This window comes from Aphidius gifuensis, linkage group LG3 (genome assembly GCF_014905175.1).
Source record: "Aphidius gifuensis isolate YNYX2018 linkage group LG3, ASM1490517v1, whole genome shotgun sequence".
Taxonomy (NCBI): Eukaryota; Metazoa; Arthropoda; class Insecta; order Hymenoptera; family Braconidae; genus Aphidius; species Aphidius gifuensis.
The window spans coordinates 25,068,535-25,080,949 of record NC_057790.1 but is presented as its reverse complement, the minus strand read 5'-3'; the positions used below and the strand labels follow the sequence as shown (position 1 = coordinate 25,080,949).

At 22.3% G+C, this 12,415-nt stretch overlaps 3 protein-coding genes across 3 annotated transcripts; all 3 read right to left on the bottom strand.

The window, feature by feature from the left end:
- Nucleotides 1-57: 57 nt before the first annotated feature.
- LOC122853207 lies at nucleotides 58-2,397 on the bottom strand. The gene is made up of 4 exons (XM_044153527.1): nucleotides 2,087-2,397; nucleotides 1,803-1,998; nucleotides 1,223-1,707; nucleotides 58-1,115 (listed from the first exon to the last, which is right to left on the bottom strand). The coding sequence occupies exons 1-4, from the start codon at nucleotides 2,234-2,236 to the stop codon at nucleotides 366-368; spliced, it is 1,581 nt and encodes a 526-aa protein (XP_044009462.1). The 5' UTR covers nucleotides 2,237-2,397; the 3' UTR covers nucleotides 58-365.
- A 2,967-nt stretch (nucleotides 2,398-5,364) lies between these two features.
- Nucleotides 5,365-9,073, bottom strand: LOC122851102 (prolactin-releasing peptide receptor-like). Its single transcript, XM_044150150.1, has 3 exons — nucleotides 9,061-9,073; nucleotides 5,741-6,630; nucleotides 5,365-5,652 (listed from the first exon to the last, which is right to left on the bottom strand). The coding sequence occupies exons 1-3, from the start codon at nucleotides 9,071-9,073 to the stop codon at nucleotides 5,365-5,367; spliced, it is 1,191 nt and encodes a 396-aa protein (XP_044006085.1).
- Nucleotides 8,284-11,683, bottom strand: LOC122853206 (autophagy-related protein 101). The gene is made up of 3 exons (XM_044153525.1): nucleotides 11,248-11,683; nucleotides 10,993-11,105; nucleotides 8,284-10,391 (listed from the first exon to the last, which is right to left on the bottom strand). Exon 3 carries the CDS (start codon nucleotides 10,332-10,334, stop codon nucleotides 9,678-9,680), a length of 657 nt encoding a protein of 218 aa, XP_044009460.1. The 5' UTR covers nucleotides 10,335-10,391; nucleotides 10,993-11,105; nucleotides 11,248-11,683; the 3' UTR covers nucleotides 8,284-9,677.
- Nucleotides 11,684-12,415: the final 732 nt, after the last annotated feature.

Sequence of the window (12,415 nt, the reverse complement as noted above, 5' to 3'; positions counted from 1 at the left end):
TTTATAGTTTTTATTTTTTAAATAAAAATAAATTCAGTACTTGTCAAAAACCAAGGGTTAACGTTTTTATCATTGTTTATTTACTTTTATTTTCAAGTCAAATTTTATCGAGTACAATATTATTTCTAGGTCTATTATTTTAATTGCAAACAGTTGTTCTAAATACAAAAACTATTTATTGATTATTTAATTATCTTTTTTTTTTTTCAAATCATTTTCAAAGTATCATATTATATAATATAAATTTTTGAAAATTGATAAGGCTTATCATGAATTTATAGAACCATAGAGTTATACGAATAATTTTTAATTTAATTTATGATTATTATATTTAATTAATGGTCTTCAATGTTATATTTCAAAATCTAAATAATAAATTTTGAAACAAATGCTGAATCAGAAAACCCGCTGATGAGATTTGTGCTTGCCCCTGAACTCGTTGTGAGCCCACTACCTGCATGGGCAATTGCACCGACAGGTACAGGTGTTACTTTTCCGTTTATTATTTGATCTATACGCAAATCAAAATATGGCGAAGCATATTGTTGTACATCTGGCATTGATGGAATACAGAAAATGAGACGTTGTTTTCGACTTGTTGATATTTCTGCTGCTTTTTTGACTAACTCAGCAGTCACATTTGCTCGATGAACAGAGACCACTTGCATCTTTGGGGAATTTTTAAGAACTGTTAAGACTGAATCATCAGTTATTTTATTGCTGGTTGGTAAGCCTAATCTTGTCAGGTTTTTTAGCAGTTTGACTGAAGAATCAGTGATTTTAGAACTGCCATAAGTAAACAGATTTTGTAAATTATTCATCTTTGAAAGTGCTACTACACCATTATCGGTTACCCCGTCACAATTGAAATGTAATAATTCCAAGTGCTTGAAAGTATTGGCAATAGTATACAATGTATCATCTGTTATTGGGCGTTGCAACATCATCAATGACTTGATATTTATTAATGGTTCTGATGAAGAAAGAGCTTTTTTAAGGTATGGGGTATGATTTGAACATATAATTCCATTGGCTGCCAGATAATTGTATATATCGGCTGAAATTCCTATACCTGCAGTTTCAAATCTTTTCAGAGCCTTTAATTCACGAATCACCTGCAAAAGAAATTATATATATTATAAATATGTGAAAAATAAAAAAAATACTTTTGAATTTTTTTTTTTTTTTTTTTTCATGTAATAAATATAAAGTTGTAACTTACATCTTTGATTAATTCTGTAAAAGTAGGGACGCTGTTTAAGTTATCAAGCCAATTCAACAGATTTAGATCAGTCAATGTATTAGCAACGTTTCTCAATGAATTTATTAAAGCAACAGTGGGAAACACCTTAAAAGTCTTTATATTTTGAAATATAATTGTTAATGATTCCAGTTTGGATAGACGTGTGAATGAATTGGCTAATATTGCTTGGTTCATGTTGGTGAATCTCAAGCGAAGTGTTACGAGGTTTGGACACAATTCATTAATAACTGGCACTATGTTACAACGTCCATAAGCTGTCAAATCTAACTTTGTTAAATAACGACCACATTTATTAAGCAGTGACTTTATAAAACAGAATTTTTCTTCGCGTGTTGAATATTTAACCAAACAATTTGGATACTCATCATGTTGCCAATGAATTAATTCAAGCTTTTTGACTTTATACCAAGAATCATCAAGAACATTTTTCCATTTTTTGCAAACTAAAAAAATAAAATAAATACAAATTTATTAATATTACTATTACCAAATAATTTTTAAATTAAATAAAATTGATATTGTATTTATAATATCATACCCAATGCAAGTTTTGGTCTTTCACATGCTGGTAAATACATAAATATTTCAGCCAGGCAATTAGTACTAATACCGTTAATAACATTTTCTGGATTCTTACATTCTGGCATATAATCTAACTTTGCCAGCTGGTAACGATTATTAACTAGCTCAAGTTTTACTTCTTGGGGATAAGAACCATCAACCATATAATACATCTAAAAAAAATAAATAATATATAAATATTTATAATAAAAATAATGCAACATTTAATCTGTTTTAACAGCAATTATATTTTAGACTTACTTTATTATCTTTAAAAAAAGTGTAAGGACTTGTCGAATCATGTGTAGTTTTAATTTTTTTTGATGAGATTTCTGTGGTTAACCTCTCTTTGGGTAATTTTATGATATCACCCGTGGGGGTCAGAATTAAAGAATAGTTTTGGTATTCCATTATAATTACTATAGCCAAGTTTCAGTTCAATATGTTTTTATCTCAATATATATGCTATAATAAAAAAGATTAGGACTTGTAAACTTTATGTTTTTTACCAAAAAAAATCAAAAGCAAGCATTTGCCACTGATTCACATTATTCAATAGGTTATTTATGTTATTGACTATTGTCACATGTATTGATGTTATGATGTTATTCATTTCGGTTGATTATTATTATTATTATATGACAACACAATTTGACATCTTCTTTACCGACCGTAGCTATTGCCAGAGTTGGTAACGCTGAAAACTTGATTTATATTTTTAAATTTACTCTTTTGTCAATCCAGTATTAAAGATAATGCAAATTAAATAAATAAATTAATAAACTTAATAAATTAATTTAATAAATAATAGTTATCATCAATATTATTATTTATTTTTATTTAAATAACTAATTATCTAATTTACGCCTTTTTATACTTTTTCTATTCATTTATTATTTTTATTTTATTTATTTAAGCCCATGTGAAAAACAGCATTATAAAAAAAAAAGTAATAGGTAAATTAAATTTTATTAATAATTTTTTTTTTTGTAAATTTAAATTAATATTTTTATCAACAAGTCAATGTATATGTTGTGTAAAAAGATAAATTGATTTTACACATTATTAAAACCTTTTTATAATTTATTTTTCATTTTCTATTTAAAAAAAAAATTAAAATATCAAGTAATATATAATTCATTTAATAACATAAAAAACAAATTTAATTAAAAAAAAAATATTTCATAAAGTTAATATTATATTGTTTTTCTATGAGACTTCATCTATATCAGTAAAATCAGTGAGTGTATGTTTACTCGATTGAAATGGAATTGTTGAAGTTGTTCTCAAATCTAATTTAATACTTTCTTGAATACTTGATTTTTTAGCAATATGAGAAAATATTATATTCCCATGTTTACTATCATTTTTATTATAATTTTTTTTACTCTCACAAATTGTTGTTGTTGTTTTTCTTGTTAAATTAAATGTTACACTATTAAAACACAGTAAAATCTGTAATGAAATTGCCAAATAAAAAGATAATTTTCATGGCTCTTATTAGATATTGTGGTCTATTGATAATAATTCAATCCAAGTATACAGCATAATTTCTAAAACAATTTGAGGGTAGTAATGTGATTTAGAGGGGCTAGAGAAACCACAGTGATAATCAGTGATAATGATTGGTTTGTTTGCATATCCATAAAAGCAACACATCAAACAACTCAAGCACATTGTTATTTTTTTTTTCGTTCTATTAATAAATTAATAATACTATACACTTAGCTTTTTTAATTATCAAAAAATTTACATTTTAAAATGTCAAAAATAATTAGTAACTATTAAAATCAACTTTGTTTATTGATTATTTATAAAGTTTTAGTTTAAAACTCTTCAAAAGAAATTTTAAATTATCGAGTTTTAAACTTTTCAATTAACCAGATTTTTAAATAACTTTATAAATATTTTTTTAAAAGAAAATATGCAAAAAAAACTACTTTATTTATTGTATTTAATTACTCATTAATTGTTTTTATTATTTATTCATTTAAAATAGTATATTTATTATGAAAAAATTGTTAATTTTATATTTTTTATTTGTTTTTTGTAGACGTGTGTGTTGTCAATTTAAATTTATCTCATGACGAGATAGGAGGCCTTTGTTATCAGGACTTTGTAGTGACAATGACAAAGATAATATTGAGCTGAAACATGAGAGAGATACATTACACAAACGAATAGTAATGAATTTATATTATGACGAGTGAGTTGGTGATACATTTTATTGTCAAAACGATCGACCTAAATAAGTAAAATCGTTTTTTATTAATCATTTTTTCTTTTTTTTGTTTCTACTAGTATATATTGTTTTTTTTTCTTTTAACAAATTGTTTGAGTGAATTGCTTCAACTGAGAATAGATTTATCATGAAATTTCATCGAGACAATATGATTGACATTTCCTTGGAAAATATAGAAACAAAATGAAATAAATTTTCTAATTTTTTTTTTTTTTTTCAATCATAAATAAAAAACAAATGTGTCAATTTATAGATTTAAAAATAATAAAAAAAAAAATCAAACATGATAATTAAATGTCATGTTTAAATGACAAAAAAATTTAAATAATATTAATTAATTTTTTTTTATTTTTATCAAGTTGTTTGTACCTTTATTTTATGCTAAAATTCGCAATTCTAATATCCAAGCTGGCTTTGTTGAAAATTCATCAAGTATTCATTAAGTTTGTTGTCTAAAGTCCTTTGAGTTTGTCAAAGTTTATTATTAACAATAATAACAATATACTATTTATATAAATTTGTCTGTAGAAATATATTTTATCAGTAATTCATTGTTCGTAAAATTAATTCAGCTAGACAAAATAAAAAGTAAATATTTAATTGAAAAATATTTTTTAAATCAGTATACTTTATTAGTTTATATTGTAACAAAGTCGCATTTTTTATTTATAATAAATCAATGAAAATAATAGAATAGAAATAAGTATTAAAAAAATATAAAGTTGTAGAAATATCTATTAGTCAACTGAAGTGTTTATTTATGATGATCCCTAGTGATTTGGCATCGAATTTAATTTGGTGGCTAGTATATTAAATTACTCAACTCTCTTGACACCACCCCTGACTTTTTTTATTATTTATTTTCAAAAGCAATATATACGTGTCATCGTATAATGATGCTTCAATAGAACCCTAAATATTTTTCATAGCTTTTGAGCTTTATATTAAAAGTAAAAAAAATATTTTTCTAAATAAATTTTTACGAAAAAATGATTCATCATTTGAATTTATTAAATAAAAATTTATATCATAAATATTTTTTAATATTATTAATAAAGTAATAGTTGAATTTAATATTAATAATATATTTTTATTCTAAATTTTAATTAATATTTTTATCAACAAGTCAATGTAGGTATTATGTAAAAAAATAAATTAATTTTACACATTATTAAGACCTTTTTTTAATTTCTTTTATTTTCCGTTTAAAAATAAAATTAAAACATCAAGTTATATAAATATATAATACATTCAATAATATAAAAAACAAATTTAATTTTAAAAAAATTCATAAGATCTATTTGAAACTATTTTTAAAAGTTTTCGAAACAATACAATTTGTAACTTTTCTTTTCTCTAAAATATCTTGATTTATATTTTTAAATTCAAGTTGAAATGGAGTTGTTGAAGTTGTTCTCAAATCTAATTGAATACTTTCTTGAATCATTGATTTTTCAGCAATATGAGAAAATATTATATTCCCATGTTTACTATCATTTTTATTATAATTTTTTTTACTCTCACAAGTTGTTGTTGTTGTTTTTGTTGTTAAATTAAATGTTACACTATCAAAACACGGTAAAACCTGTAATAAAATTGTCAAATAAAAAAGATAATTTTCAATATAAAAATTACAATACAATAATATTTAATTAAATAAAAAATTAATTTACCTTTTTAAATTCCATTCGAAAATTATCATTTAGCCAAGCATATAACAATGGATTGTAACAAGTACTACTCATTGCAAGACAATGTGATATAAAAAAACATAATCTATAATGTTTCCAAATATATGAAACATCAGCAAAAAAATCATCAATAATATTTATTGTATTTATTGGTAACCAACAACATCCAAATATTGTAACCATTGCAATTAGCATACGATTAGTTTTTTTAGTTCTTTCTTTATCAATTTCTTCTTTTTTACTTGATTTAAAACCAGGCTTATATTTTGATCTATTATTTAATTTAACAAATACACAAATGTAACAAATAGCAATTGAAAAAAATGGTAATACAAATTGTAATATTGATGTAAATGAGCCAAATATTTTACGTAATTTTTGACTTGGCCAATTTTCTTCACAGTAATATAATTCTTGTATATTCATATAAATACCATATGGGAATGTTAATATTATTGATGCAATCCATATTGAGCCAATGATTAAAAGACAATTTTTAATTTTAATTCTTGGTCTAAATGGATGACATATTACAAAAAAACGATCAATTGCAATACTTGTTAATGTAAATGTACTTATGTATATACTAACACCTTGTATATATGGTACTAAACTACACATTAATTTACCAAATATCCAACGACCAATAAATGTATATAATGGTGTAAATGGTACAGCTAATATGCATAATAAAATATCACTTATTGCTAAATTTGTTATAAATGAATTTGTAACTGTTTGCATATGTGGATTTTTAATAACTACATAACAAACAAGACCATTTCCAAATATACCAATAACAAATATTATTCCATAAAAAATGTAAAATATTATTTGAACAATTATATTTGTTGTTACATCAGAGACATCAGCTTCATATGTTTTTATTGTTGTTGTATTTATCAACAATAATGAATTATTCATTTTTATTTTTTTAATTTTCATTCATTTATCAAGAATGAGAAATTTTTTTAATTGTTTTCTTTTTGTTTTTTATTGTGATGAATTTATTATTTGTTTTTATATTTTAATCTTTTTTATTTTTAAGTACTTTGTAATTAATTTGTTCTATTTTTTTTTCTTTGTCGTTACGGTTTTTATACTTTTATTTTAAGTGGTGCTTTTCTTTGAAACACGAGAATTATTATTTTTATTTTTTCCTAATTGGGATAAAAGTCAGGTGAATTTGTTTTATGGTTTTTTTTTCTTTGCTTGAAAGCTGATACTGTAGGTATTTATTTTCAAAGTAAATTTGTAAAAATTTCGATTTGTAAAATAATTATATTATAGAAATTTTTTTGATTATTAGACAGTAGATTTTTTTTTTATAATTGACAAATCAATTGATTTTTAGTTAATCATAAAGGAATAAAATTATTTCAAACTAATTAATATATTTAAAAAACTGAGTCCATCACAACCACCTGTTCCATTAGTTTTTTTTTTTTTTTCTTTCAAATTGAAAAAGAAAAAAACATTAATCAACAGTTTTTGTATAAAAATATGTTTTAAATAATTTCTTTTTGCTTCATTAATTATTGTTTATATTAATCTGCAATATTGTATAAACATTAATTAAAATTTTTCTTTTTTTAATCCACAGCTATAATTTAAAAAAAAATTATTTTTACACAAATTAAAAAATAATAAAACACTTTTATTGTCAAATATAATATTCAATTTTTTTTTTAAAATTATTTAGTTGTTATCTGTTTGAAATTTATGAGAAGACTGGCACTAGTTTCATTCCCATCTGTAAAATTATCTGTTGAAAATATACCTATATCAAATCAAACGCAGGCGCAAAATTATTTTCTTATATTTTTATTATTAAAAAACAAATTTACTTGCTTTTACAATTTGCTCGTTAATAAAACTTAATCATTAAAAATTTCCAGTAAAAATAAAAATACCTATAAAAATAATTATCAAACTTGTTTTAATTTTTTTTTTCAAAAATAAATAACTTTTCCTTGGATCACCCAAAAAAAAAAAAAAACAATAATAAAAATTATATATAAAAATTAAAACTCAATAAGGTATAAATAAATAAAATCTCTTGTTAATTTATCTGCCATTGGTGTTCATTTTATATAATCATCAAAACATTTATTCTACAAAAAATTTTTTTGAACAAAAAAAATATTTATATATCATATATATATAAAGTAACAAAAAATTATGATTATAAAATACTTGTTGCACACAATAATTATAATAATAATCTATCTTATTAATTAATCTTATTATTTATAATTTGCTCCTTTATACTTTTGATAAATTTAGACATTGTTTTATTTGACATTTTTTATTATTCACTTTGTTTTAATATTTAATATTTTTATATTAATCTATTTATTTTCATAGCTATTATAAATAATCGACAAATGAAAGCACTCTCCCTTTATTTATAACACTTTTTCTCTTTTCATTTTACAACAATTTGATTTTATTTTCATCACTCAATAGACATGGTGTCTACGTTTTTTTTTTTTATTTCAATTTAATCTTAATTTTTATTTATCTAAAACAGAAAAAAAAAAAACACATGACCAAGTGTTTATTATTTTTACAGTCAAAGATTTAATAATAATTATCGTGAAATTATATTTAATTATTATCAGAGAATCAGGTGATTTAGAATTGAGTAATTATATTATTTTTTTTTGTTAATAAAATGAGCGTATTTACAGCAAATGAAACTCTGATATTAAATTATATTATTATCTATGATGAATTAATTAAATTATAATATTTTCCAATTATTTTAATCATTTATAATGATTTTTTTTTATCATGGATTCCAGTAAAGCCCAACAAAAAAAAATTCCAGAATTTTTTTTTAAACTGCCAATTGTAAATTCTATTATTATAAATAGACAAAAATTAATTTTAAATTATTATTATTATTTAATTAATATCGTTGTTAAATTCTTAATTCAAGTACAAAAATTTTTTTCATCATTGATTATCAAGATTAGCTGAATATAAATATTTTTCAATATTAAAAAAATACACTTATCAATTAGCTTTAAATTAGTAAATAATAAAAAAAATTATTATTATTTTTTTTTTACAAAGTTTACATTATATATTATTGATTGAAAAATTAATATTAATTGTAAATAATAAATAATATATTATTTAAATTTTTCAAATGAGCTTTACCTACTTTCCAATTATTTAAATTTTTCAACAAAAATCAAACAAACTTATGTGTTATTTAAAAAAATTATTAATATATACAATATATTGTAAATTTATTTGAGGCATTTTATCCATTCTTGCATCAACTAACTGACTCTTTAATGTCATTTTTTATTTTCATTTACAACATCCGCAAACTTAGCTCTCGGATAAACATAATCAAATATATATTTTGACCTAATTCATCTTGCAACAAACATCAAAGTAAGTTCCAAGTAGTGTCACTCAACACTTGAATTAACAAGAATATTTATCTGTCTTTAACACATCCCAATTCCATAAGATCAATAGAAATTAAAAATAATAATAAAAAAACAAAATCATCAATCACACATTTAAATATGCATTAAGCAATTAATATTTATAAAAAGAAAATATTAATTCTAGGCAGCGAGTTAGCATATTTTTCTTTAAATTAAATTTATATTGAAAAATTTTTTTCTTGTTATTCAAAGCTCACGAATAAAAACAAAAAAAAAAAAAAGAAAATTAATGGAAAAATTCACAATGGTTTGTACTAATCAGTTGATGCACTTAATTAATTGATCTCTGAATGAAATGAAAACAAAAAAAAAAAAGATAAGTAATTGTTATTATTATCTTTGATTATCGTATGAATTTTTTCGAAAAAAAAAAAAAAAAACACATTGTGTATAATAAATAATAATTGAGATCAATGATTGTTATAAATAAATATAAATATAATGTACAACTAAATGGACAATGTTTCTTTGATGAGTTTTTTCATGGTATTTCCCATTGTCGTTGATGGTGGTCCAGATGTTGTAAATGAAAGTTTAAAAAGATATGGTTGTATATCTGGATATGATGTGTCAAATATTAAATCTAATTCAGCTTGATTAGGCATTGTTGGTAAATAATCATGACGATTCATAACTTCAGTAATATATAATATTTTATCAGTTAATAAATCACCAACTTTTTCACGACATATTTGACGTTCATGTTCAGTTGCTAATTTAATTAATTCTAATCTAACTGTCCATACTTCCCATGGTATACATTCTGGTTGAAATGGCCAACGATTTTTTTTTTTTTGAAAAAATTCAAGTGATATTTGTCCAGAACCTGGACTATCTGTTGATCTTAGTGCTTCAGAAAAACCAGATATTTCACGTTTTAATGTTTGATCAAGATGTATTGATGAACAGCATACATATGTAAAATCAATAAAATCACAATCAACATCTTGATAACCAACTGTACCAACTGAATATAAACCTTCTTGTTTATATTTAAATTTTCCAAGGCTACGATGAAACAAGACACTGTGAAATATACTTGCAACTGCTTCATCAACTTGACGACCCTCCATACTTAATTCAAATAATTGTGTTCGTGCGTTCATCTTTTTTTTTTTTATATTCTTCTATTTATAATATTTTTTATTATACTCTTTATCCACCTGATTAAACAAATTAAAATATATTCAATTAATATCAGTATTTATTTATAAACTTTTTATCTTAAATAGTTTTTTGTCTCTTTTGTTATCATCAGGTCATTCACATAAATAATATTTACATTTAAAAATAAAATTATCAATGCTCCAATAATACATAACATAAACAAAACAATTAAAAATAAAAACATCAGTTCTAACCTCAAATTATTAATTAACAAGTATTTCAAATAAATGTCATTTAATGACTGCCAAGTAAATTAACAAACAATAAAAAAATTATTACTTGTAGAGTCCTGTATCCACGTTGATGACGTCAGTCTTTTTTTTTTCTTTTAAAAAATCATAACAACATTGGTAAATTACTTGGTAAAGTAGTTTTATTTTTCTTTGTGTAATTAAATTTTTTTCATGTCTTTTTTACTGTCAAAAAAAAATATAACAACACTGTCAATTGATAGAAATAAATGTCAATTATTTAGTTGATTTAAAAATTTATATAATCAATAACCTATTTCCCCACTTGTCATTTTGAAATTTTCTACTGATCAAGAATCAATTGCATCAAAAAAAAAAAAAAAAAAATGAATCAAAACATGCTTACCTCACTGTCCTCTTTGACCGTGGATACTTGAATTACTTGGTTAAGTAAATAATCTCATGGACATGAACCATTCCTCTTATTTATAAATTAATTTTGTATAATTTCATTATCACCTATTAACAAAATACACATTATTGAAATATAAATTTAAAAAAAAGCAACAAAAATCTACAACTAAAATTTATATCTCTACTCCAATCAAAACAATTTAATCATACTTTTTTTTTTGTTTTTTGTTTTTGTTATTTGCCTTACTTTCTGTTACAATTGTTTTTTGTTTTTTTTATCTTTCACTTTGTCTTTTTACGTATTTTTTTTTTTTTAATTTCTAACAAATAAATCACAACACTCGTTGAAAAATTATAAAAATTGGCAGTTTTATTAATTTGATTAACTGGTTTGTGTTTTTTTTTTTCTTTAATTTATGAATTATTATTATAACACAGAGAGAAGAGAGTAAGAGAGAGAGAGAGAGAAATTGATTTATTTTTGTTGTTATGTGAATGATATTTTGACGTTGTTGGTAATATAATTTGACAGTGTTTTTTCGTTCACTTAACAAACACAAATGCGTGATACATTATTATTAATCCTTTTAATCCACCAATGCCAAATTATTCAGGGCCAAAGTTATTTTTCTTTGACACGCATTTGTCGGTAAACAACAGCTGTGCGCGTATCACAACGCGCCATTTTAATTTTTCATCTGGTTGGATTGTGGTGTGTGTGTTTATTATTTTCAATGTGTTATGTATATGAGATATAAAATGAGAGAGAAATAAAAGATGCCAGTATTCGCTGACAAGACAAAGAAATAGATAGGAAATACACAAAAATACAAAAATCAACACCACGACACTAGCGCTATTTAAATAAATCTAATTATCAATTTATTATTTAAAATTAAATTTATAATTTCGTTGTAATTATTTTAGAAAATTTGTAGATTAAATTTTATTATAGTTAAATTATTTTATTGACTCTGTTAGTGTCAATTTAAGCGGGAATTTAAATTATTTATCATTACGATAATTTAGTTAGAACTCAAATAGAATTTTTCTATGAACATTTAATTGTACAAATTCAATCATATAATTTAAAATTGTAAAAAAAATTAAACTGTAATGAATTTGGACTAATCGAGATAAACCACACGGGCTTTCGCCGGAGTTTTGAAAATTTTCAATTTTTCAATGGAACGAATTCGTTACTAAAAATTTTAAAAATAAATTTTTGTATTTATATAAAGTTATAAATTATTTTATTTTATTTTTCATTAAATATTAATTGAATTTGATAATTATTTTAAGTGAAAATTATATTATATGATATTAATTTAGGTGTTGAATCAATTGTAGAAGCTGAAAAATAATAAATAAATAATTACAGGTAAATTTAAAACGTGTCTTTTCCTAGTCACCCA

What these genes read in the sequence shown, in the direction of transcription:
- LOC122853207 (XM_044153527.1), bottom strand. Translation starts at nt 2,236, where the DNA reads ATGGAATACCAAAACTATTCTTTAATTCTGACCCCCACGGGTGATATC. An exon ending in CTTTTTTTAAAGATAATAAA is followed by an intron (nt 1,999 to 2,086) that starts GTAAGTCTAAAA and finishes TATTTTTTTTAG; the next exon opens with ATGTATTATATGGTTGATGG. An exon ending in AAGACCAAAACTTGCATTGG is followed by an intron (nt 1,708 to 1,802) that starts GTATGATATTAT and finishes TTATTTTTTTAG; the next exon opens with TTTGCAAAAAATGGAAAAAT.
- LOC122851102 (XM_044150150.1), bottom strand. An exon ending in TTCGAATGGAATTTAAAAAG is followed by an intron (nt 5,653 to 5,740) that starts GTAAATTAATTT and finishes ATTTTATTACAG; the next exon opens with GTTTTACCGTGTTTTGATAG.
- LOC122853206 (XM_044153525.1), bottom strand. Translation starts at nt 10,334, where the DNA reads ATGAACGCACGAACACAATTATTTGAATTAAGTATGGAGGGTCGTCAA.